Below are 27,905 nucleotides of genomic sequence, written 5' to 3' on the forward strand. Positions count from 1 at the left end.
CTTCTAGGGTCACCACAACTGAGCCTGTCTAGTGAACCATTTTTCTTACCACTCATGAACATGCAATAGCCTTGACGCATCTACAGCAATATGTCTTTTTGCTGGTCCCCTTTCTTTCTCCTGTGCACACGCTACTTAGCCATCTTATCCTCTTCTCCTTCACTAGACAGTCCTCTCTCACTGACAGATGGCAGCATGGTAACACTGGCCTGAAGCTGGTTGGTGTTTACATCCCTTTTGTGTGACAACTACTACTAGCTGCACAGCTAGCTCCAGCTTTTTTCTAGCTGTTCATGCAGGCTCCCTAGATCATCTTTGCAATGCAAAGCCTAGATACCGACAGAAGCAGTGGGAAACTAGAAGCCAGCACCACTTGAACAGATTTCCACAGAACACCAGTGCCCACAGACTAGATGAGAACCAGTGAATTGGCACATCAGTCTTTGTGTTGGTTCAAAGGATTATAACAATTGTTCACCTACTAACATTGGTGTATTTCTACATACCTATTATTTTAAAGGCCCCAGAACACATTACATCAAGAGAAGCAGTATAACACATTCCTACAACACATGGTACTGACAACACAGGTTACAGAATCTCCAACGGCAAACATGAAATCTGTTTAAATATTCATCCTGCACAGAACAGTACGTACATGCAGGCCAAAATAAGGACTTCAGCACCCTGGGAGAATTTATGAAAACACTTTAGAACAATAGTTAGCATAAGAAAGTGTTACAAGCATCCATCCTCATTCCGTATATGTCAGTGTTTCTCAATCTTTTAAGTAGCAAGTACCCCCTAACTTCTGAAAATTTTAATAACGACTCCAACACTGAATTTTCCACTCTGAGAAATACAATAGTTTTCCCCTTTACTGATGGACGACTGTATTTCTTGTAAAGCAGGAGAGTTCAGAGTTCTGCAGTGCTGTGTGGCTGTGGCAAGTCACAAAACCCCTGCTGTTTCTTCCCTCCTTCCGCCTCCCCTTCCTCGATATAGGAGCAAAGGTCAATGCCAGCTAATATGGCTTGAGGGCAGGGTCACATGGTGTTCTCCTCACACAGTTGGGAACGTGAGGTATGAGCAGGCACTACCGGCTCACCAGAGTGGAGAGCAGCGCTCCCCATGGCTGTCCCTAGGGGGTGTAGACCTGGGGCAAATCACACTGTGTGGGCCCCTCTTAAGATTTTTATACTGGAAAAATCTGGGGCTGTCATAGTTGTCAATTGACAAGTAAGCCTGTGGGTAGAGTCCAGCTCCAGGACCGGGCAAACCGCTGGGCTCTCCGCATGGCTTTCTGGGCACTGGGCTTTGAGCCAGGGAGGGGAGCTGCCCCCTGGGCAAGTTGCAGGCTGCTGCCACCTGGCTGCCAGCCCAGTAGGTGGGCGACTGCCACCTGCTTTGAGCTAGGGCAGAGGAGGCTTCTGTGCAGGCTGGGACCTGGGGATGTGGGCAGGTGGCAGACAGCTGCTGCCCATCTTCAAGCCAGGGCATGGGAGGCTGTCTCAGCTCAGAGCTGGGGAACAGGTGGCAGCCACCCAGCTGTGAACCAGCTCACAGGGTGCAGGAGGCAGCTGCTGCTGGGCTCCCACCTGGGACCAGGCATGATGCAGGCAGCTGCAGCCCGGCTTCCCAAAAAGCCAGCAGCTGCCATCTACTTCCCAGCTAGGAGGTGGGACCCAGCAGAAAGCCAGCAGCTGCTGCCTGCCTCCCCCAGAAACCAGTGGCTACCGCCCACCTCCGTTCACTGGGTTTTTTGCTGCATACCCCCTGCCTGTATCTTGTGTACCCCCAGGGGTACGCATATCACAGATTGAGAAACTATGCTGTTTGTAATGGACAAGAGGGAAGTAAGGGGAAGGTGTGCATATGCAGCATTTCCCACAACAAACAATTATACACTACATATTAAAAATTAAAACCCCAGAATGTGCAACACTGTCCTCCGAAAGGTATGGTTACAAACACAGCATGGCCAATTCTGTTACCATCAGGCTAAGCAAGCTATCATGCTGAATTCATTCTGTTTACGCCAGATGTCATTATTCAACTCTATCTGGTAGCTTTCACTGCTCTTTTTATGCAGCGGACTAATTGCCAGGTTACTCTCCCAAAGTAAGTATGACGTTGCTTTACCAGAAATAAGACTAAAGCTTCACAGTTTTGCTTCACAAAAGTTTGTTTTACCTGGATCATCTTGCTTCTTCCTGTTGTGTCACATGGCTGAGGTCAGGAAAGAACTGCCAGACTCTAAAACCTGTCTCAGTTTTGAAAATGCAAGATCATCTTCCCACCCTTGCCCCTTATATCCTATGGTAAAGGCCTAACACCACCTTTATGAAGCAGGCAGTTCTATTTTTCTCATTTTACAAACAGGGTACCAAAGCACAGACAAACCAAGTCAGGGTAGTTTATTTTTTGTCAAGGTCCCAATTTCTTAGTCATGGTATAGTCAAGGTCCAGACTCCAGAGAAAAATAATAAAAACAACGATAATGATAAGCAAATAAAAAGTTCTTGGGGTCTGTTCAAAAGTGTCTGGCAGTCAAATTTGGTCCATGGTCCTCCTACTGACTACTCCTGGACTAAGTGAATTGCCCACAGCCAAACAGGAAGTCTGGTGGACCACGACACTGAGCTTGAGTTGAGTCCCAGACTAATGTCCAACCACTGGACCAATTGTCATCTCTATAGTACCACAAAGGAGCATGGACACACCACTTTGAACTGTTTCATCCAAAATCAAGATGTTTTGGCACAAGCTTTCACCCATAAGCATCACTGAATCTTCTTCCTCGGTTCCGATCAGAGCTTAAGAAGACTTGCATATTACTATCCCTGCAACTAGCCTGTGGTAGTCCTCTAAGCTCCTAGTAGGTTCCACTGGCTTTTATCATGCATCTGAACAGCAACTTACAGCAGGATTTGTCTATCTGCCCTTCTGGGATACTATGAGCCCATCTGTATCATCCATTTTTTGCTGCTGATCTCAACTTTTGTTCTCCAAGGATCTAAAAGTAATCAGTCTAAGGGAGCTGTTCTCACTATGGGTATGTCTATCTTTGAAACGCAAGTGAACCTATACTAGGTCAACTTATAGCCACCACGGGTGGTTTGTGTCCACACAACTCTCCTTGGCTCAGTATTGCACGTCCTCACCAGGAGCGCTTCCACCAACCTAAGAGGGGCAGTGTGGTGAGGTGAGGGCCTGGTCTCAGCTCCTCTGGCAGCTCCCTGCTAGAAGCTTGGCTGAGTGAGGAAAGCTGCCTGGGGCTTCTCCCCTCCCCATTCCCCGCCGGAGCAGCCACCCAGAGCTTCTTGCCCCCAGGGAGTGGGGTCCAGCTGATCTGGCTTCTCCCCTCTCTTTGGTGGGAGCAAGATGTGAGGCCTCCTGGAGTTCTTGCACCAGCTCCCAGATGGGACTGGGGAGAGGAGAAGCTATCCAGGCTGTCAATTTCATGGCTCCTGCGTGAAATTGACAAGACAGCCAACAGCTGAAGTAAGGGACACAGTGTCTATACAGACAGTGTTGCCATAACTACAGGGACATAATTCTTATGTCTCTCCTCGAAGTGCAGTTATTATGTCAGTGTAATAGGGCACTTACATCAGCAGAAGGAAGCTGTAGTACAGACACTGACATAATTAGGTCAACATAGGGCGATCTAAAGCAGCTTATCTGTGTACAGTAGATCAGCCCCATCTCTTGCAGGGCTCACTATCAATACAATGAAGGTAGGTATCTACGGTGAGGGCTGCTCCACAGGGACAAATCCTCCACTTGAAAAACTTCATTTCCCTTGCTCTGTTGCATAACCACCCCCTCTCTCACACTTACACACACCCCTGAAGACATTTTTCCACTGGTAATTGCACTAGAGGATTAGTAATCAGTTAGAAAACTGAGCACAACTAGTTGAACTATTAAAGTGTGGAGTTTAAGGATCAGAGCAGCTCATGTGAAATGCATGCCAGGCTCTGCCCTTCACGGTAACTTTTCCTTCAACTTCTCCTGGACCAAAAAAAAAAAATCTTCACTCATCTGAAGTATCATTGTGCTTGAAAGCAATGTTACAGATGTAGCCTTACATCAGAAAAAACTCCATCATCCACATTAAGAAGAGTCTTTTTGCCTACTGGAAAATAGTTCTCTTTTGAAATCCCTTTTACTGGCAAAGCCTACAAGCATTTTTCCATTTTGCTTTAAGATGTAATCATAGGAAAGCTACTGCTTGAAGTTCTCTCTGTACCATTTAAAAAAACCAAAGTTCCCAGAGATTCCCTGAAGAGTAGAGAGGTCTAGTTATCATTGCTGCCATCTTCAGAAAATAACACTGTGCCTTTCCCCTTCAGAAGCTCTTCATGGAAATCCACGAATAGAACATGATCTGTACACCTGAATTAGACACATTTTGCCAAACTACATTTTACGTAAAATATTTTGTGAAGAGTTTGAAATCCATACTGGTGCATATTTGAAGTTTTCTTGACTTGAAAATTAAATTGGGAAATGGGTATTTGACTTTATTATATTACAAATGAATAGTTAAAAATGGCAACTATATTACTCCCCTTCCCTAAAATTTCCAGTCATTTCTTAAAAAGTTAAATATAACCCAGTTATTGGTTGTGTCATGAGATGCATAAAAATCTCATTTTACCAACATTTTTTCATACTAAGGGTGGTCTAAATACTCTTCCTTTAGAGAAGCAGCAATGATTAAAATAAAACCATAAGCTGATATTCCTGAAGAGCAAACACTAATGTCATATGCTATGGACTAACTGGCTACCCCAAAATCCACTAGTCTCCTTGAAAGCTGTTTCAGACTGGCTGGATATATTCTGGTACTGCATACAGTAAGGCTTGACAAGCCTCTTCAGGTGGCTGGCAACATGCCCCCATTTATACAGTCTGCCACGTACTGCTAAGTGAACAGTAGTCTCCTTATAGAGGAATGCTATAATTTAGAAGAGCAATGGCTAGAAAAGAATGCCTGGAATGCTTGGAGGGGGGAAATAGCCATCTATTAAAAAAGTAAATATAGTTTCTGGTTTTTAGTAGTAATGATTCATCTGGAATCCAAAACCACTCAATCAAAAAACTATAAGAAGAGGATATTTCCTCAACAAGTCTATTTACTACCAATCCTTTTGGAACAGAATGTCCAGTAATCTAGTATTTAAGAATTCACACTTTCTAATGTAATTTGTAGTAGGCTTCTTGTTCATAAGTGTTCTTCTCACTGAAGTAATTTGAACTAAGAGACAATGATTTTTTTTGGGGGGTGGGAATATTTTGGAAATTTTACATTTCTGTAAACCTCATTCATTTTTGCCCCCTTTTAAAAAAAACAATTCAAATGTTGATCTTAAAACTACAACAAAAACCCTTTAATGACAGTCTCATTTGTTCAAAAGATAATTTAATCAAACAAAATGTGGATCTAATATCTCCAATGATTGCTGAATTTTATATCAAATCAAATAGCAAAATAAACGCACAATTATTTAGTTTTATCTTAAAGCAACAATGAACAAGGAATTTAACTAAAGTTCCCAAGCTTTCTTTGACTCATGATGTTCTTGCTATTCATTGTAACAAACCACAAATGCTTAATTTTAAATATAATATATTGGTACAATGGCACAAAAGCGACAAGTGCAGTCTTCTCTGAATTTTAGTTTAAGTGGCACCCTTCACATTATTTTAACAGTTTTTTAGTATTCTAGTTGTGTTATTCAGGACCATGCAGACAGAAAAGCAGGAGCAGCTTTCCTTTTAGCTAATGGGGATGTTTTAAAACTTCCTATTTAAGTAGTCCATTTGCAGCAATATGTGCCAGTTAATTTTTAGGCAACCTCATCTCTTCTAAATAGGAAGAAAAAAATATGTATAATCCTTCCCAATCCCAAATTTGCAACTAGAAGATTTAACAGGTTAGCCACAGAACAGATTTTCTAGATTTCCTAGGTGCTGAAAAACCTTTGGAACATATTCCCCTTACCTCTTAGAGACTCTGTAATGTGCTGTGGTCAGTTTCCCAGTCTGAGGGTCATGTACAGTAGCCCGGCTCAACTACAAAAAGAGAAAGGACAAGAGCTTACTCTAGTAGTAGGCTTCTTTTTTTGCCAAGCCACAGGAGATTGGAAGGGTTTCCGATTGGTCTGGATGGTATGCAATGCTCTCACATCAGCAGCAATATTTAGAAGGGTGACCACAGCTACAGCTGTCATTTCCAAATCAAGAAGAATTGGATGGACAAATTTGGTTAGAATGTCCTTTCACTTTTTTGTTTTTAAACTAGAGGCTTTCTGCAAATAATTTATAGTGCTGAGTTTCAAAGAAAATTCCTCCCTATCCAGAAGTTTAATGTTCTTTTCTTGTTTTTCTTAAAAGCTAAAGAACAGAATTTTCTTGAAAAAAAGGAACAGCTAACGAGGACTAGACCTTTAATAGGCAGCTTTTTAAGAGGTACAAGTGTTAAGACCTATTTTATTAAAAACTTTTGGAAAAAAAGTGAATGACTCAAGTTCACAAATCTTCAGTGCTCTTTAGCAAAGTAAAGACAACTTGGAAGTCGGTAAAGAGGCAAAAGCTTTCTACAAAGTTTGAGTCAGGGGCAGCCAAAAAAAAAACCCAAACCATCACAGAAAGGTGGAAGACAGTATCTTGGACAATTATATTTTACATGACTAATGAACAAATATTTCTGTATGCCCATGCAACTGTTATGCAGTGTAATGTGACTTCACTTCTGGAGGCAAGGGATCCATATAAACTGAGTCTGCCAGATATAGCAAGGAGAACAATGACAATTTCTGTTGGCAAATTTACATTTGTAGGGGAAAAAGCAAGCACAAGATAACCTCCAATGAGTTTTTATACCTCTGCACATTCTAGGCACCTGTGCAAATACTATTCAAAGAAAGGAATAAATTAAAATTGCAAAAAACAGAACTTCTAGTTAGAGGAAAAGACTGAGAAACTCAGCAGTAACAGCCTGTTACAATATCTGCACATATTAAAGAGATAGGCTAGAAAGTGAAAAAAATATCTTTCTAGACCACCTCGGTTTCCCCTGAATGAGCAGAGAACAAGCACTCATTACAGGCCCAGAACGTTGGGTGTATGAAGTCTCTTACCTTTTGCTAATTCTGTAATGTGCCGTCTCCAAGACTCCCGTTATGGGGTTTGAAATGGTGGCTCGCCTCAGCTGTGAAGCGAACCAATCAGAATAGTTGCATTACAAGTAAATATTGCATCACATCAATCAGACCATTCAGAAACCTACAGAGGGAAAAAATTTCCACACAAGCCATGCACTTCATCCAATCAGTTTCCATTTTGGTGTTTTACTCTTTTTGCTATAAAGCATGTATTGTTGTGTGGAAAAGGAGAGAAAATCTAATAAAAAGAAGATACTCCAGCTTCTTCTTAGAGGAGATGAGATGAAATGAGTGGTGCATTTTTTCCTAGAAGCAATACTCCAGTTTCTAGGGAACAACAAGAATAGTTGGTTGGACAAGTAAAGCTATTTCCTGTAACCTCTTTCAACTCCTTTATACTCTAAGTAGCAACTGCTCGAAGTGGTACAGCATTTATGTCAAAGACTTACAAGTGTTACTTTGTTAGCGATATACTGTACATCCAGGATGCACTTCAGTGCTGAATCACCAATAAAGAACACAGTCTAAGTATAGTTTTAATGGTGGGAGTTAGGGAAAACATCAAGGAAGCCTTACCTTAGAATATAAAACATATCTGTAACTTAGCTGCATTAGAAAAACCTTCTGCACTGATTCAATAATTTGCTACCTTTGTTTTGCACATTCTATTCTAGAGCACAGACCCATCAGCCATATCATAATCACAAATTATGTGATGTGCCTCCCACACTTTCGGTCATCCAAAAATAAGACTTTAGGCCAAGACTGTTTTAGAGCATCTCCTCTCCTACCAACGAACTGCACCATCATCAAGTAGTTATTTGCTTTCATCCCATTTTAATTAGTGTTCTGCTCCATTTCCACTAGATCTGTTTCTGCCATAGAATGTCATGGCAACACCACAAGCAGGCCCATCCTTGCTACTGCACATTCAGCTAAATTGGAAAAGTTTCAATTGCAATGCCCCAGTTTTAAAAGCACTAAAAGGTCACTGCCCTAGATTGCACTATGGTGACTCCAGGCCAGGGAGGGTTTTATTGTGTACTACATGTCAATCTAGTCAAGCATTTTACTACTAGTTTTTATTTTGCAATAAAGGCTCAAAGCATCTCAGACCTTGCTGATTCAAACAGACAGGGGACCCCTTAATCTGCACTGGTCTGACTCCATTTTACCCTATGTGTAAATGGTGGCTGGATCATTACAACAGCCTACTATCCAAAAGCAAACAGTCTCCAAAGACTGAATGAAGCTTTTCCTCATGCCAGCTGATGACAAGGGAACAGAAGACTGGATAGTGATTACACATCCTTTCACTTGTAGACACCAAGAGATTTCTGTGACACTCAATATCTGGAATACAAGAGACGAATTTTCAGCCTCAAATTGTAGCCTCATGCAGCATAAACCACTGAACCCTGCAATGTCTAGGCTCTATGTTTGAATGTCCTTCATTTTTCAACATAAGATTAGTAGCTGAGATTTGCAAGGCTTTGTAACAGACTGAACATTTATCTGTGTAGAAAACAAAAGCCCCAGAAAGTTTAGTTTAAATCCATTGTATCATCTGTGTATCATTTTTAGATTTTCAGTGATCCTTATAACAAGGGTTGCCTTTCCAGTCCATAAAGAAATAGCTCTAGTTACCCTCCAAAGATCGCTTCCTACAGCTACAATGCAGCCCCATCATCAGTTGCATCATTTTCCATGATTTTGTAAGACAAGGAAATAGGAATTAGCATACAAACTGGACTGATTCCTGATGTAATTGACATGGGAAGCATAGGCAGAAAGATGTTTTAGGTGTACAGCATCTGAAATCAGATCCATTGGTTTAGTCTGGGGTGTCATCTCAAAAACACAGTGTCAGGTGAAAGGGAACCTGCTTTTCAGTACTGAAGGTGCCGCCTAACAAAGGCAGCACCATTCTTGACTTGAGTATGGATAAGGCCTTTGATTTGCTTGAATAACTGAGGCCTGGTTGGATAATTTCTCCTAGAACTTCTAATGTACCTATCCCACTCACAGTATCTATCTTTCATTTGCTCAGCTCACTCCCAACAACTCTGTTTAGAACAAACAGAGCAAGTGCTGGGGAAATGGTGCACTTACATTGTTTGCATCTGACTTCAGAAGTAGTTGGTGACCTGTACAAATATGGATTAATTAGACTAGCTTCACCTCAAATACAAGCCTTGAGAGAGTTAAATTAAGACAATGTGTGTTGTACTTACTGCTTTGCTATCCTGCTAGTTTCCTAACTGATTTAATTTGTCCTGCTGTTGCAGTTGCCAATCATATTGTCCTGGGTGACCTTCTAGAAAGATAACTGATCTTTTGTTTGACCTGGGCTCTCATAGCTGCACTGAAATAAGCCTGTCAAATGCATAGTCAGATGCACTGAAATAGATTTGGAATCCCAGGAAGACCTTCCCAGAGAGGATAACAGAGACTGGTCAATGTGGCAATGCCTGAACTGCCAGCACATGCAAACTGGCAGATCATAGACTAATACGATCAAATGGGGCTATTCTAATTACATGAATATAAGCGAGTGCGGTGAGGTGGAGACCAGGGAGCACCTGCTCATTTGCAGACTCTCTGGGTAGACCTGTACAAAGTAGGATCTTGCTGCAGTGATGGAAAGAGCCAACACTTGTGCACAGTTCTGGAAAAACATCTGGTTTGTGACAAGTGCACAAGACAACTACTTCAGATTCAGAGACTGGCACTTTGGAATCTGGTTCTTGAAAGGGGATAGGAGAGCTGAGGTGATAAATTGGGAGAGTGAAGGTTATATTTGTTCCAACCTATTACACTTCCTTCAGTTTGAAGTTAAATGAAGCTAGGGTAAGTTTTGCTGCAAAGGACTTACGTAACTGCCCCAAAGAGCCTTATGGCCCTGAGTCAGTTTCAGATGAACATAAATTAGCATGGTGATGGTGACTGTGGCATACAGAGGTAGGCCAGCTGCAGTAGGGGGAAGTTGACCATTGTGGAGTTGAAGGAGGTTCTCTTCTCTTCCATAACATCAACCCACAAAAATCTTGACCAGCAGAACAGTTTAGAAAATCTGCACTGCCAACCCCTGGGAAGAGATTCTAATGTCATTAAATTTCCAATTTTCACTGAGTTGACCAGCTTCTCACTGAAAGCCATGCAGAGAGAAAAGTATTGTCTGTGTGTAACATCATTACCCTAAGCTACTTTTACTCAAGAGGGGAAGTGAGCTCATGCACAAAGAACACTATAGATGGCATTTAAGTTTCCAAAAACAAGAGACATTTGAAAATTTTTACCCTGGGTTTTGCTAGCTCTTTCACAGTTTCTATTTCTTCATCAGAAATAATTTCAAGAAAGCGAACAATCCGAGGTTTGTCCCATTCATCCTCCTGTTTGACAGGGCCCAGAATGTACTTGGGATTCTGGTTTCCATCATAGTAGCGGCAGAAGAGTTTCTTCTGTCTCCAAGGTGTCTGAAAGCAAGGTAGAACAAAAAATAAAAATTTTTGTAAAGGATCCTGTAATGGTGTTAATATGAGCAAGCACTAATGACTTATCTGAAAGACTTCAAATGTCAAGTAATTACAAAGTTTAATGGTCAAAAGCCTTCAAACAACCAAAATGTGATGCTATCCCCGTTCCTTATTTTTATATATATATAAAAATAAAAAATTACACATGACAGAAATACATTTGATGTGACCAAACTAGCATGGAATATATCGGGATGTCCAAACTTACTGACTCTCCGAGCCACATGTGACAATCTTCAGAAGTTCGAGAGCTGGGGTGTGCCTGCCGGAGCTCAAGGCTTCACATGAAACCTGAGACCCATTCCCCACTGGGCAAACACCCCTAGCCCCACCACCCTGCTGCAGGGCTGAATCCCCCAGCTCCCCACCCTGGTAGGTGGAGAATGGGAGGGCATGGGGGCTCCACGAGCTGCACTTTAACTGTAAATGAGCTGCATGTGGCTCATGAGCCGTGGCTTAGCCACCCCTGGTATATATTGTATATTCACACCATGGAACTTGTTGATAGATGGCTTGTTGATAGAGGACTACTTTCTGTGTTGGTGTTCTTACCCATATTCTTATGGCAAGCATAGAACACTAAGGTTATGTCTGTATTGCACAGTTAAACCCAGGTTAGTTAAGTCCAGGTGTGAGTGTCCCCACTGCAAAGCCCAACCCATAGTGCTGTGTTATGACTTTCGCCATTCACCGATGTGTGTTTGGTGTTCTTTGTGCTGAGAATCAGACAGACAGACAATCTAGGATTCTCTTCCAGTCAATTTTGTCAATTGTAGAACTGTCTGTGGAATTGTGGGACGGGCATTAGAGGACTATCAGAACTTGAATGGTTTAAACTGCATCTTCACTAAAAAGTGGGTGGGCTCCTCCCCAATTTAAAGTGGAGCCCAGATTCTAACTCCTAGCTGAGATCAATTAGCCTGGGCTTAAAGCACCTACAAACCCAGATCAGAGGTTCCCTGTGTGTGGACAGTAGAGGGATTAAGGCTAAAACCTGTGAAAGATCCCAGTGTAGACATATCCTTAAGGGAATGGGGCGTAGTCCTTCAGCAAAAAATTAAATTTAGCAATAATTAAACAAATGTATTTATAACTAATGGGTTAAATTGTAAGAGTCAATGAAAAGATATTTTGCATATGACGACCTCATTCCTGAACTCCTTGTAAACTCTAGCTCCTAAACAGCATCAGCTGAAGAGTATTTAAATACTGGATTGAAAGACTCCACCTTCACTTTTTGGAAAACCTAGCTGAATGAATTCATAGGCATTTCACACAGACCAGTTAAGGAAACTATTCATTCACTGCTGTAATTAACAGCAGCCTTTTCTTCATTCTAAGAAGAACAAAACACAGTAATTCACTTTCCCTATACCTGCCTGTACTTTACCAGTTGAGGAGGCTGGACTCTCCTCAGGGAAGTCAAGCACAGTTTGAGAAACAATGCTCTCAGCACACTAAAGTTAGAGACATCTTAACATTATAGCAAACATTAACTTTACAGTTAGTCTTAGTTACTGATCTTAAGATGAACAACGTTCAATAGCGTGTGTTCTACTGGATCTTTGTTGTAATGCCAATACCTTTAGCTGATTCTCTCAATGCACTAACTGGTATCAAAATATATTTGTAAATAGGATTAGTTGGCCATATCCTCATCCATGGGTTACTGTTTCTTCATTCAGAGATGCTGCACTGCTACAATGATTTCCTTACGTTCAAGCCACATACAGAACTCATTGCAAATGTTCATCAAAAGTGCTTTGAACACAGACCACCATAAGGGCAGAAGTAAGAGGGAAAATAGTTTTCTAAAGGTGAGCTAAGCTCATCCCTGCAACCTGACTGATCTTCCTTAGCACCAGAATTCAGGTTATGCTGACATTTCAAAAAGAGTCCTGCATGACTGTTTTTGTATATTAAACAAAAACAAACAAGTATTCCACTTTACCATTTTGAGACCCTCTCCACGGCACAGCATTTCGTACTTCTGTCTCTCTGGCAGGTAATCTTTGGATGGTCCCTTTTTTTTAGTCTTTGTTTCGTTGTCAGTCTGGCTATCTGTTTTGGTAGTAGACTTATTTGCCTCTTTCTCTTTAGACATGATATATTCAAAGTATTTTAAGTTACCATTTGCTCTCTGATGTTCAGGATCTAATGGAGAAAAAAGGAGAGGCAACACAGATAAGCTTACAACTTGTAGGAATCAACCTGACGAGGCATATAAAAGAAGCTTCTTGAAAAGATAAAACTTCATTCTGGCACAGAATTTGACTCACTAAGCATTAATTTTGACAAAATGCTTACATGGTAAATCAAAACAAAAATATAGGTGAAAGACTGGGGTAACATTTCTGTATTCCCATTGCTCGTTATACAGGGAAACAGAAAATGGACATGGGAAAGCTTAGCTTAAACCAGCTAAATCTAAGAAACGGACACCTCTGCAACTGTTAAGAGATAGAATAAACTAACTACTCCATGGAGGAAGAAAGCCTGCAAGACTATAGAGGGAGACAGAAGTGGGGATGTCATGTGTGAAATGGACTCCATTGTCCAATCAACAAAGCAGAGAGAGAGAGAGAGGAGAAACAAAGACTGACAGCTGACAAAATTTGTCAGACAAAACTGCTATTTTACAAACTACTCCAGCTCACTCTCATTTACTGATGAAGGGCTTTTATTGTTGTGAAAGGATTAATTCTGAGTTAAGATTAGAACATCCTCCTCTAGGCACCCAAATACCACAGTAGTGAAAATGACAAATGACTAGATACATTATGCCATTGTGCCTAAATATCACTAAGCATGCCATTACTGGATTCCATATTTATCATTCAATGATTCCAGATTAAATCTGCTCAGTTTGCAATTTAAAAGAGTTTTCATGGGCCAGTTTTGCAGACTCAACATGTTTAATGATGCAGGAGTCTGATAATAAACGAGATCCTGCATTCTGAACTCAGTTTAAACAACCCTGTTTATGTATATACATAAGAATAGAATTCATCTATAGGAGAGAGTGCTATTCTGACTGTATAACTCAGGGGTCGTCAACCTGTGGCACACGTGACCATTTTGAGCAGCACACCGCGCCACTCTCAACCACAAAGCAGGGCCACACAGCAGCCATTCCCACTTCCCCCCCTTCTGGCCCCGCCCCCTCTCCCCAGTGGCAGACAGGGGCCAGGAAGACAGAAGGCTGAGAGGCAAGGTCAGTGCACCACTGGCCCTGGCCGGGAACCACACGGAGGCCATTCTCCCCCCAACCCCAGCCAGGGCACCCCTGGGCCCACGTTGGAGAGGGGCAGCCGCCAGGGATGTCAGTGGGGTCCGGCTCCTCAGAGGAGGGCCCAACTGGTGCCCGCCCCCCAGACAGCAGCTGGGGGGGAGGGGTGAGAGCAGGAAACTGGCTCCTAGCCCCCCTTGCTGCCACCTAACATGCTTGCCAGGGTGCTGGGCCCACAACACCTGGGAGAAAGGCAGGGGGGGAAGAGTTGGTACCCCCCCCTTTCCAAAAGGTTGTCGACCTCTGGTATAACTAAAAGGAATAGAAAGACAGTAAAACTAAATTTTAGACAATAAATAAAGATGACTGAATATGGTGTTCAGGTATGGTGATGAGAGCTATCTGAGTACCTAGACAGAAAGGATATACACAAGAGCAAGCTGCTATTTTTACATAGTATATCAGAACAGAACTGAACTTTGAAATGCTTATAAACATGCAATCACTGACATATATTGGTTAAATTTAATTTTCAATTCAACATAGAACTACAGCATCAAATTAACATAAAATCAATGCAACACTCATTTTTAAACCATATACAGTTTTGTAGCTATGCAAGGCCAAAATTGATTTATAATCCATTTATAAAAATAAACTTGGCATTCAGAATCCCAGTGTAAGTGTACAGCAAGTTTGAAGCCAAGTTTATAAGTCCTATAAAAAGTTTTAGAAAAAATATGCCAGCAACTTTGACTACATTAACATCATTTGTATTTAAGTAGCACCCAAATGCTTCAACCCCAATCAGGGCCCCACTGTGAAAGGTGTTGTACAACCACATAGAAAGAGACATGATGCCAAAAGAACTTTCAACTTTGAGGGAACTGCCCAATTCCTCTAGAAGTATTTGACTCTTCCTTTCTTTAAGGATGGAATTTTTAATTTTCCATTTACCCTTCTTGAAAGCAAATATATGCAAGGAGTAAAATTTAGGCAAAACAGAAAACAACTATTCCCTCAAATGCAAACTCCCATCCACGAATGAATCCAGATGTACCACAAGAAGCATTTCACAAGATCTTTCATGTTGCAGATACGAGGCATACTTCTGTGGCCCTCCTCCCTTGTCAAACTCCCAATGCTGATCTCATACCATCCTTGCAGCAGCTATAATTATTTGAAAGAGTAATATTAAAGAAGATTATTTTAATCATGTTTTAATACAATGGGTGTAACTGCTTGATTGGATACTTCCCTCACCCATTTTATTTTGGCAGACATTCACCACTATGACAGAAACAGCCACTTACAATCGCTCTGCAAAGCAAAAGTAATCTACAGACCATAATATGAAAATTGCTATACCTCAGAATTTCCCTACCAGTTTTACAATATAGTGTGGGTCTAGTCTCTTAACATACCCAGTTCAAGAAGTCGCTTGGTGAGCATCATTGCTTTGTCCAGGTCTCCCTGCTGATATACAGCGTAACTCAAATAATCTAGAATGGAGACTTTATCAACAGTAGACACCTCTCCATCATCAAGCTGTTTCAGAGCTTGCTCCATCCACAGCTCAGTATGATAGTAGTCTGCTTCAGTGTATGCAATCTTGCCCAATTCAAAGCAATCTTCAGCTGTTAAAAAAGACTTGTGCTTTACACCTATAGAAAGCAAGAAACAGAAAAGGAATGCAGAATTTGGAATCAATCTTTTGAATAGCACACCTGTGTTCAGTTGTCACACATTTTCTTATTCCCTACTGAACAAATTTAATTCTGTTTACTGTTGGCACCCAGACTTTAGAATTTACTTATCTTTTTTAGTGGCTATATTGTTCAATCCTCAGAAGTTGAAATCCCTGTAGCATCTAAAGTCCACAAGGCAGAATGCATAAGCATTGAGATACTAGTTTCTCACTGACAATTCTACAAAGATTTTTACGAATTAAAAGCACAACATAATGCAGGAGCAATATTAACCTAAATCAATATCAATATTTTCTTTTCTACTAATAGCAATTTTAGAAATTATTCAAAGCACCTAGAGCCTGGGTTAGGCACTTTCCATATATTTTTTATTTCTTTCAAAAGCTTGTCTGTTCACATCTTATTAAGCAACTGGCAAGCTCATGAGGATGAGGGAAGGAAAGAAGCATCAGTTATGATCATCAGGAACTGCACAACTCAAACGTTTTGACGTAACTCATTTTTAGAAACAAACAGTCTAAAAGGGCCTCGGTTTGAAAATTTAATTTGAATTCTTAGTAAGTAAATTACAGGTTCCTACTTTTGCTCCTGTAATTCAGAGCCCACTGAAGAATCAAAACTGTCTTGTAAAAAGGGACTGACAAATATATTGGAAGTATAAAGTGGAGTAAAAGGAAACACTATGGAAAAATGCAGTATCCTTCATTGTCCATGATACTGTGTCAGCTAAACCGCTTTTCTTTTACACCTGAAGTTAAAGTAACTAGGAAAAAACTGTAGATTTCAGTTTTTCTGTTCTGCAGGATCTGAACTCTGCCTTCCCCCTTCTCAAGTTTGTGTTCTAACAATGTAATTTTCTGGGGAAGACAAGTCCTGAGAGATTAATGTGCTGAAAGGATGAGACTGGAAAAAGGAGCTCTCTAGCAGTGCAATATTCTTTTCTATTCACAGTAACTAAACCCAAGATGAGCTTTTTCAGGGTTTCAGATTAGGTAAATTGTGCAATTTATTTTGTTTGAATCAGATCTTTTCTTACTAAATTTTGTTTCTGTTTTTAATTAAAACTCTTAAGTTGTAGACTGTCTTGAGATTTCATGCAGACTGTCCCAGAGAGGTTAAACAACCTTCAGCCTCTGAAAGTATGTCAATCCTGCAATAAAACATCTGTGGCTGGCCCAGGTCAGCTGACTCATGAAGCTTGGATTCATGGGACTATAAAATAGCAGTTCGGTCTCAGCCTGGAATCTGGGACCCTCCCTCCTCGTGGGGTCTCACAGCCTAGGCTCCAGCCTGAGACCAAACATCTACCCTGCAATTTTATAGTCCCACAGCCCAATCCCTGAAAGCTTGATTATTTTAGCTAGCTTTGTATAAGGGAACAAGTGGTTATGTATGTTTTCCACGTGTTTCCTGTCTCTTGCTTTTAAAATTTTACACACTATTTTTTAAAACTCTCAAAAAAAACAAAACAAAACAAAAAAAACCCCAAACCCCAATCCTTTTTATTAGTGGTTGTGGGGGGAAGGACTATATAATATTCTCTTTACTAACAAGCATTCCACTGCATACTTGCAGATACAGTTTTAAAATACAGCTTGCTGATTACAACATTTAAAGGGAACAAATAAAAAACTCACTCTTAATCAATATCTCATTCCTGTTGAATTTTTGTTTTCCTTTAACCAAGCAGCATGAAATATTCTAACAATAAATGGAGAGAATAGGCATATTTTAACCAAAATTAGCATATTCTAACTGTCAGTCTTTCTGTTTTATGCAGTGATTTGTTTACCAACTGAACTCAGCTTTATATACAAACCACAGGTTAAAGGTTTGCATTCAAACAACAGGAATATTTATCCAACCAAGTGTGTGAATTTTAAAGAGCCATGAAGTGGGATTATAAATGGAAACTCACTTGAAATTTAAATATTGAGCAACTAACCTTCCTTTACAATGGACAGAGCAGTTCTGCTTGATTACAGGCAATAGCTCCATGAAAAGCCAAAAGTATGACAAATAAAACTACTAGATGCTGATTCTTCCTACACACTAACATTGACTTACACAGAGAGGGTTAGATTCAGTCAGAGTTTAATGACAGTTTTTGCCATTCTAAACCCAAGCATAGGGTCCTGGCAGCAGAAAGCCCACCAGAGGAAGAGAAAGTGATGAAGGAAAACCACTGCAACATTCCCACTGCCAAAGAACTGAGGGAAAGACCAACACACCCAAAAAGTGAGGCATGTGGGCAGGGCACATGATGTTTCAGCACATCCCCTCAGCAGTTTTTGCTGTGTCCTTCCTCAATGGAAAATCCCAAGGAAGTGCTATGGTATCAAATGCTCATCCTGCTTTGAGTAGAATCTTCTCTAGATGACAGGGTGACTCAGGGAGGTGCGAATTATAAATCTCTGCAGCAGTTCAATTAAGCTGGTCCAAATCACAGAAGTTTATGTAATCATGGACTGGCTAAACACTAGGAAAATCTGGGTTTTTTCCCCTACCGTTAACAGAATGCTAGGCACTTTGCAGGCAGGCATGAAGAGAAAACTTTATAATCTGACATATTCTATAACTGTATAACTATTTTTCCAAACTAGTACAGATGCTTCTTACCTGGAAGATTCCCCCTTGAGAGGGTATCTGTATCCAAATTGTAGGTGTCCTGGAGCCGTAGGAGAGCTTTAGCTGCACCAGCCTGATCTTCATCATTAGGAAAATACTGGCGCTGGATAGTCATATTGGAGATAAAGCCTTGGGTGGGGAGGAGAAAAGATTGGGGAGATCACAAAAAAGACTGGGCTTCATTTGTCTTGAGAGTTTTCATTAAAAACATTTAAAGTTATAAATACATATCACTACAGAAGTGGTTAGATCAAAGCCAATATCTCACTGCAGGATATTATTAAATCAGAGGCAGATGTTCTTGCAAAGCAATGACTTTTTTTTTTTTTTTTTTTTGTGGTGGCGGGGGGGAAGCGGGGTAGAAGGAGCAGGGGGAATTTACATTAAAAGTATAGGCCTATTTGTATGGAGAAGTAGTATGCTAAACGGCACACCTCTCTGCATTATTTAATAGTCATTTTGTAAGTGTCCTAAAAGGCCAATGAAACAAATACATATAAGACCAACCACGCTGAAATGTTTTTTAAATAAATAAATAAACCCACAACACAAATAAGACAGCAAAATCAAAGATAAGGGTAATTAATTTTAATATAGTTTCTTTATCTGTTGCCTTAAGCCCTTCTTCCAAAAGAATCTCTATGAAGTATCACAGTAAGTCAAATAATATAACACAGAAAAAAAACCCAAAAACCAATATCACTGTTACTACCCATGCAGGATCAACCTTGTTGCAGGATCTGTGATATCATTCCAGTAAATGTATTGGGAACAGACAATCACTAATCTCACACCTACATATGCTGAAAGATGCCTCTATTATAGAAGTTTATATTGAAAATATGGGAAAGTTTAAGTCTAATTTGCACAATACTTTGCATGAATGAAAATCTTGATTCAAACTGGAGTGCATACTTCTGAATAAAAGTCTTTTAATTTAATTTTTAACTTTTTTGTTTTCTGTTTTTGGGATGGTGGATGCAGAGAAGAATTGTTTTAGGTTGGTGAAAGAGATGTAAATTAAGTATTGTAAGCCAAAACAATGGAGGCCCCATTCAACAAGTCAACGGGGGGGGGGGGGGGGGGGAATTAAAAAAAGGGAGACAAGACACTTGGGAGACTGAACCACAGGGGGTTGCCTTGTCTATAGGGGCAGACTATGAACTTTGGGGAATACAAGAAGGTGGCAGAGACACCCTTTTATCAGGTACCTAGGAAGTAAACCGACAGTGCGATTACATTGATGAAAACAGGATCTCAATCGGGGCTTGGTTGAAAATATCGCAAAGGACATCTGGGGTGTGCTAAACTTATTTAGACCAGAGGTTAGCTTGTTAAATTTAGTCTCTAGGTAATGCGTTGTGATTTTGTTTTATATATAATCCTTCTGTTTTCATTATCCTTACTCTCCCTTGAATATCAAACCTTGGATAATAAACTTAGTTGTTTTCACTATAAATGTATCTCAGTGCTGTGGTGATATACAAGGAGCTGATCCTGATTTGAATCATTCAGCTGGCCAACCATTAGCTTAGGCATTCCAAGAGGAGTAGCGGGGGGAGGCAGAAGAGGGGGGGCAAAAAAGCATTGTATGTTTTAAGGCTGAGCTTGGTAAGTTTACGGTGGGGATGGTATGATGAGATTGCCTACAATGGCATATGGCCCATTCGCAACTGCTATTTGCAAATATCTCCAAAGGCTGGATATAGGAAACTAGAGGAGAAGGGCTCTGAGCTAATATAGAGAATTCTTTCCCAGGTGTTGGGCTGGTGGGTCTTGCCCACATGCTCAGAGTCAAAATTGATCACCATACTTGAGGATAGGAAGGAATTTTTTCCCAGGTCAGACTGGCAGAGACCCTGGGGGTTTTTCACCTTCCTCTGCAGCATAGGGCACAGGTCACTTGCTGGTTTGAACTAGAGTAAATGGTGGATTCTTCCATAAACTTTAAAGTCTTTAAATCAAGTTTTGAGGACTTCAGTAACTCAACCTGAGGTTATGGACCTAGTACAGGAGTGGATGGAAGAGGTTCTGTGGCCTGCAACATACAGGAGGTCAGACTAAATGATCATCCTTTCTGGCCTGAAAGTCTATTAGCACACTAGTGTGTTCTCTTGGGGACAGCATACTTGGTATTACTGAGAGTGCTCAGCAGAGAAGGTGCTAAATACCACAATGGAATGCTTCAAAGGGTCTTGGAGACTGGGGTGCACCTATTAACCTGCAAGGCAATTTAAGGGTTGGCATAACCCAGAGGAGATTGTTTGGGTAGCTAACAGACTGAAGGTGTCCGGGAGCCGACATCCAGTTAAGCACAAGCAAATCTCCCTCTTACTGGAGGAGGGGGGTATCAAGGTGACTCTCAGTCCTGGACACGCCAAGAACCATCACAAATAGTTCCCTCCTTGTGGAATTAGAATTCTCTGAATTTACTGATCTGGTCCCTTTGCCACTGAAATTATTGTTGTTGAGTTTCTGATCTCTTTCTGTATAGCTCAGAACTAGTTAAACTTTTTACCTGCAGCATCAGCAAATTTGATAACAAAGAGGATAAGTGCATTACATGTACCTACACACAGAAAAAAAAATCGAGTCTTCTAAAGAGAGATCCACAAACTCATGGAACACATTATAGAAATCTAATTTCAACGATGATGCATGCAACATACAAGTCAAATAATTCTCTTAGCAAAAGTGTTTGACCATTGTTGTTTTTACTGCAGATGTAGTACAAAAACATATGTTCCTCAAAAAACAAAGTTGTGCTTTGCTTGGCATGAGGGCGATATTAATCAGAATAGCCGTGTCTTTGATAACTCCAAAATCTCTTCAAACTTACCATCTGACATGTCCTTCAGAACCAGATTCTCCAGCTCACCCCACTCAGTGTTAAGTCGTTTCATTAACTTGAATGCATTTACAGGATGTCCCAAGAATCCTTCTGGGTCTTTTGTAGCAGTGTTTGTCAGCTGATCTAACTTCTCTGCCCATCTATGAAATAAATATATTAGGAATAAGTTTAATACAGCATCATCTAAATGTCTTCCTACGTATTGTAAAATTAATGTCAAGCTACAGTCTCTTGGCTGATAAAGCTTACAGTACAAGTTGTTTGCTTTTACTTTATGTGCAAGTTTGTCTGCAAGAAATCAAAAATGCCATCCTTCTCAGCCCTCCCTCTGCTGTGGTATAAACCTTGAAGTAGTATCATGCATGATCTTTCAGCAATGAAGCTCAATGCACCAACACAGGACTCCTCTACAACATGCAGGAAGAAAGTTAAGTACATACTGCCATAGGTAGTGTGCCAACAATCCCTTTATAAAATTTCACTCAGGAATGAATAGTTCAATACAAAGTCTTACCCAGAATTTTGGTAATTTATTTTAACATATAATATTTAAATATCTTTTTGTACTTTTCAAAAAAAAGTAGTTCAATACAAAGTCAATCTGCCCCAAATGTTTTACTCTTAACAGGGAAAAAATTAATATATAGATATTAAATTGTGAAAGTTAATCACTGAGCATGCTCAACCCTGTGCTATATATTCTGGTCCTTGCCACAAAACTGTGATCCAGAATCTAAGCTTTTATTTAAAAAAAAAAAAAAAAAATTCTGGCTTTCATGGTTCCAAACAGAACCTCCTATACAAGGACTGCAAACTGATGCAGTACTGTATTCGTATATCTACAGACAGTCTAATGTATACCTGAGAAGTTGTCCCCTATCCAGTTGCAAAAATCTCCACGCTTCCCCTCAACAATTTCTACAGTGCAATGCAATATAAAAATCAGCAGCATCTTGAAAACTGAAAGTTCGGGGCAGAGTAAAATTAATGTATTATGAAAAAACAGAAGAACTATTGTTACAAAATTTAACTTTTATTCAATAATTTCCTTATTTTTATTTATATAATAAAATGCTCTTAATATGCATATAAAGCTGCCAAAGAATTTCTAGTCTGCACAAGCAAACAGCAGGGGAGCTTGCATAAACCTAGACTGAGCTTGCTGCACAGTAAATAGGGCCTTACTTTTTATGTGCCTAAATATACGTTTACCTAGCGGACTCTCTGCTCCTCCTGGGGTCTTGGGTAGTTTAAAAAATATATATATATTATTTGTATTCACTCCTCCCATGGATCCTCCAAGCCTCTGTTGAAGCCCTTAGGAATCCATTTCCTGCCCACAGAGGCCCCGTGTTGTGGTGACCCTCCTCAACAGCAAAGCTGGGGTATAGCTACACTTGAAACCACTACAGCAACACAACTGTAGTGCTTCAGCCTAGACACTACCTACACTGATAGGAAGGGCTCTTCCGTCAACATAAGTGATCCACTTCCAAGAGGTATTGGGTAAGTCGACAGAAGAATTCTTCTGGTCTACACTGGGAGCTTACATTGCCATAACTGTGTCTCTCAGGGGTGTGAAAAGTCCACACTCCTGAAAGGTGTAGCTATACTGACCTAACCTTCAGAATTCTTCTACAGACCTAGTGCTGTCTACACCAGGGATTAGATGGATTTAACACGCCCGAGAAATGCAGCTATGGCGATGTAAGCTCCCAGTATAGAGCAGCACTTCATTGGACGTGGCTCCTTCCAGAAAGTGCTTGTGCTGTTTGCCAGCCAGATAAGGATTAACAAGCACTGTGCTCTTCTTCCACTGCCAGGGATTGAGCAGGCTGCTCTCTAACACTTCCAGCTTCTACTAGCATGTTAATACAAAAAAGTCTGATAATAGAATTTCACTGAATTGACAGCATTTTTATTATGACAATTTTAAAGTTAATAGTGGCTACAAACCATCTTTACAGCCATAAAAGCATAAGGAGGCTGGGGCCAAGACTTCATTCATAATAGGCTTCTATATTATATAAATCCCACCATAATTCACACACAAATTGATGGGCCATGTTTCCCCAACTTCAGGAGCCAATGGAATTTACTCATACCCTGCAGCTGGAGAATGGTGTACAGTGAGTCTTAAAGACTGGGTGTTTTTGTTTTACCTTTGAATTCTTTGGTTAACTTGCTGATATACACGTCTATATAGCATATCACATAAGCATTATTACTGCATGTGTGAGTTCCACTTACATACCTTTTATTGTCTCACCTGCACACTGAACACTAATGGACTGTATGGACTACTGCTAACGTTTCAAACCTATGTACAACTTCAAACAGATGTATTTTATAAAGCCAAAAACAAAAAAAAAAGTGAAATGCAGCCCAACATAAACGTTTCTTTCTTTAAGATACATTGCTCCCAGATGTAAGACAGGTTAAAAGTCATAACTCCCATAAGCCACCAAGGCTAAGCTATAAAGAGATAAAGTTACACAGAAGAGTCATTTGAAAGCTAGGAATTCCCCTTTCCAGTGGGACAAGGATTCTCTGCCCCCAGCTCTAGTACATTTTGAGATATTGGGCCTTTTCCCTAAGATCTCTACTGTTGGACAATTTTTACAGCCAAATACGTAAGATGATAAATAAAACAAAATTTTGAAAGTAACTCAGTTTTTAGGAAAAGGTATGGCATATACAGAAGAGATGATGACATGGGGTGTTTTTGTAATGATTTACTAGAATTCATTTGGGAGGCCTGCTTGACTAGTTACAGCTTACCCACACTGCAGTCACATGCTAAAACTTTTTAAGCTGCAGCACACATCATGTTTTCTCTAACAAAAGCTTGGTCTACACTTACCTCGGCGATTCGGTGGCAGTCGACAGGAGTTATGCAAAGTACGTAAAGAGCTTGCATAACTCCCGTCGACTTCTGTGCTTCTCTTCTGCGCACCGTACTCACTGCACTGTGCCAACAGGAACCGCGTTGACGCAGTGCTACGCCACTTGAGGAGGTGGTTTTAGTATGTCCACTTCTGGATTGACTGAGGGGGTCTTCACTGACCACTCAGTCGATCCAGATAAGTTGATCTGATGGCGGCGACACTGCCACCGTCAGTGTAGACATAGCCCTACACACACACTTTTGGTTTGTTGGTTTCCTCTGAGTAAGGAATGTTTTTGGAAGAACTACACGTAGTTGGGAATCCTGCTAAAAGAAATCAGAATTTCTCAACACAAAAAAATCAGACTCACGGTCATAAAATTATTTAACAAAACAAAATGATGACTCACACAAAAGACATTCATTTAGGACAAGAATCTTGCAGAAATTACAAATTAATTTCTATCCCCACAGGCAATAAATTCCTCAGGATTTGTTCAGCCTTCAGGAACCTTCTTGTACATGAAGGTGGAGTTACAATTAAATATTAGTGTTATGAAACCAGCTACTTACTTTTTGATCTGTTCCAGCTTGCTCTCTTCTGCCTTGATATAATCTTTCAGTGATGTAACCAGGTCTTTTTCTGTGTTAATTAAGTCTGTCATGTGACCTAAAGAGGAAGTAATGATTTCAACTGATTATTAGATCTCCCTACTCCTCCTCATTTAGAGCAGCGTTTCTCAACCATCAGTCCATGGAGCGGCACCAATCCCTAGTTGACAGTTTAGGAAAGCAGCAAGCCAGTCCCTGGTATCAAAAAGGTTGAGAAACACTGGTTTAGAGGAATTTCCCAATAGAACAAAATTGGACAAAAAAAATAATCATTCAAGGTGTTTACTTGACCAGTCAGACTGTGCTCTTATTATCCATGAAGAGGCATTTGAATAAGATTTCTCTCTCTTTGATGGAATTTACAATAGAGAGACAATCCTGTGTTTGACATAGCCTGTTGCCATTGAAGTAAATGCAGTGTCACAAATTTATCATTATGACTTTAATTCAGGACTCATTTAGAAGAGAACAGAGCCTGCAAGGGAGTAAGCTCTTGTTCAAACATCTCACACATAGCAAATATGACAAGAATTAATTACAGAGATACACAAAGAAGTATTGTTTAAATTGCTTTGCTTGCATTAACAGACTTTTTCCTCAGATACAAATTCCTAAAGCAGTAAATCCTATAGGAAACAGAGCAAACAGGCAGCTGAACCACTTAATCCTAGAGTAAATGCAGTTTACCAAGTGTTTCATACACCATTAAAATATTAGAGGGGGGAGGGGGCAGAAGGGGAAGGGGACAGAACAGATCCTGAAATGCTGGAAACGTTGTGCATCCTAATCAAGAATCATCATTTTCTCAATTCACAAAAAGTAGTCCCCTCAATCCAAAATATGGTTTTGAATCCAATACCTGTAATAGTATACAATGAATGCATATCCTGCCCACTTGTCATTTTAACAGAACTAATTTGAATAAAAATTTTCCCTCAAAAATATAAAAAAGCAAGCAGGGCACTTAGAATTACTGGTGTGTTTAGACCTGTTGTGATTAACAGAGCACACAGCTTCATCTTGAATCACATCACTGCAGTCAGTTCTGAAAGTTGGTAGACAGAGCTCTACAGTTATTTATGGTATATATAGAAGCATATCTCACCAATTGAAGTGAAGAAGTCCGTATGGGCATAGGAATGGGGAAGCAGAAAGCTCAGGACTAATGCATACCAAATCTTTATGGATGCCATAGTTCAATTGAGGATGCTCACCACACACCTACAAGAGAAACACAGACTTTTACATATCTTAGCATTTAGCCAGATTTTTACCCACGCTTAGGATAAAGCTGGTTTTTATTCACACAGTTTCTCCTGAAGTTTGTAAGGGGGCACAGTTCTATTTAACAATCTTTCTCCCTATTAACACATTTCTGTTTTGGAATTATTTCCCTCCAGGCTGCAGTACTCTGAGAACATGTGGAAATCTTCTCAAAGGACTGACAAAATTCTCCAAACAGCATTTGTACTGCTCCCTTATGCAGTAGGATGGAGAAAAAAGAAACAGCAAGGAGACATATTTTCACAAAGCAGTCTTTGCCTCTGGAAGTCTCAGCAATGCTGCAGCCAGTACCACCATAATACAATCAAAAAGTTTTTTTAAAACCCAAAACAAAAACAGAGCTAGACTCTGGGGAAACAAAAAGAAATCACAACATGCTGCATCAAAGTTGATCTTTCCAGCCTAAACACAAAGTATCAGTTTTCAGCTGAGCCAGCAAAACAAATCCCTATGGAATAAACTTATGATTGAAAGAGATCCAATATTGACAAATTCTATTAATAAATCATTTGTGCCCCATAATATCTGTAGCACATTTCTGAAGGCATACAGTACTTATAAGTCAGCTGATGGAGCCTACAGAAAAGCCTGTAGTGAGCAAATGGTATTTCCTCCCATGAACTGCTGCCAAACTTTATAACCTTTCAAAGTCCACGAATTTCACCAGCCTAGAATTTTCTCACTACTGTAAAAAGAAAATTACTTCAAGAAAGTTTATTCCAAAACAACTTTAAGTTTTGTAATCAGCAAGATTTACTTTTCACATGTAAAAAAGTTTCCCTGCCTCACGATAAACAAACCTGTTGCTTAGCAAAAGAAATGAACAGTTAGTTTATAACATGGCAGTCTAATAACATCTCCCATACAGGATTTCCTCAGATTACCTTTTAAAAAGACAATATATCCAAAGAGAGTTTGCAAAATTCTTTGGGATCCTTCAGGATGAAATGGGGCTATCAAAACATTGTAACTGACTAAATAGCTTAAAGATCTATAGTCTTCTCTATAATAAAAAAAACAAATTAGAGGGAAGTATTTAGAGGGCCCTGAAGATCAAGCTGCAGTCCATTTCATATGTCCCTGTTTATTCAACTACTGATTTGGCCACTATTTAACAAAGTAGGAGACCCAAAAGATTCAAATTCACAAAACATATTTAAATTACAGTGCTGAAGTGATGAGTCTCCCTGCCCCTCCTTCTGCTTCCCCATTCACACATTCAGGAACTTCATTCTATGAACCCAGAAAAGCAATATGGCTCAGCCTGTTAAGAGAATGATACTTCAAAATATTTGATTTTCTATAAAAGCAAAAGGTCTACAATCTGTGGGGTGCACCCCCCAGGGGGGCACAGAGGAACATTGGGGGGCACCACTGGGCCCACCCCCACAGGGGACAGGGAGGGAGCACCACCCAGCCCTGAGCTCTGCTCCAGGCCCAGCAACTGTGGGGCCTGGCCCCTGCCCGGTGGCCATACTGGGGGACCTGACCCCCAGCCCCAGCACCCAGCTCCCGACTCAGCCCACAACTTTGGGGCCTGCCTCCTGGCCATCAGGGCCTGTCATGGCCCCCAGACACCACGGTCCCCAAGGACAGTCTTGGCCCCAGCCCCAAACATGGCCCCTCGACCTTGGCCTGGCTCCCAGCTGGGTAGTAGGGGGTGTGGACAGGGTATTGAGGGGGGTGTCAAAAGTTTGAGGACCACTGTATAAAAGGGATCTGTCGTCATGAAACAGAGCTGACAGCATTGGTCAGGTAAGGTATGATAAAAAGACAATTATGTAATTTGCCTGTAGGTGGACATCATATTTGAAAATGGTTATTTTAAACTAATCTGTGGAAGTCACAAACTTTGAAGACTAACATTTTAAGACACATTCAGGCAGTCATCAGGAGAATACTCCCTCAATTAAGCTGTGTGCACAGCTGGAAGGCATCCAGTTCTGTGTTATGGATACCTTCTTTCTGTGGGTTCAGATCAGGAGACAAGAGGC

General features: G+C 40.5%; 1 protein-coding gene across 6 annotated transcripts in view; it reads right to left on the reverse strand.

Annotated features, from left to right (window-relative positions):
- The window catches only part of P4HA1 (prolyl 4-hydroxylase subunit alpha 1), a 65,304-nt gene that overhangs the window by 18,992 nt on the left and 18,407 nt on the right, over positions 1–27,905 (reverse strand). For 2 of the 6 annotated variants that reach the window (XM_067552741.1, XM_067552739.1), the window contains exons 2-9: positions 25,733–25,848; positions 24,589–24,685; positions 21,117–21,268; positions 18,269–18,406; positions 15,365–15,604; positions 12,663–12,865; positions 10,475–10,651; positions 7,152–7,222 (exon numbers count right to left, since the gene is read on the reverse strand). In XM_067552741.1, coding sequence (XP_067408842.1) covers positions 7,152–7,222; positions 10,475–10,651; positions 12,663–12,865; positions 15,365–15,604; positions 18,269–18,406; positions 21,117–21,268; positions 24,589–24,685; positions 25,733–25,820 — 1,166 coding nt within the window. In that variant the 5' untranslated portion in view covers positions 25,821–25,848. Of the gene's footprint in view, positions 1–6,013; positions 6,085–7,151; positions 7,223–10,474; positions 10,652–12,662; positions 12,866–15,364; positions 15,605–17,286; positions 17,351–18,268; positions 18,407–21,116; positions 21,304–24,588; positions 24,686–25,732; positions 26,146–27,905 lie in introns of those variants that run through there. The other 4 variants (XM_067552744.1, XM_067552740.1, XM_067552742.1 and 1 more) reach the window with 4 other exon arrangements.

Source organism: Emydura macquarii, unplaced genomic scaffold (genome assembly GCF_026122565.2).
Source record: "Emydura macquarii macquarii isolate MOO-44397 ecotype Brisbane River unplaced genomic scaffold, CSIRO-AGI_Emac_v2 contig_1390, whole genome shotgun sequence".
Lineage (NCBI taxonomy): Eukaryota > Metazoa > Chordata > Testudines > Chelidae > Emydura > Emydura macquarii.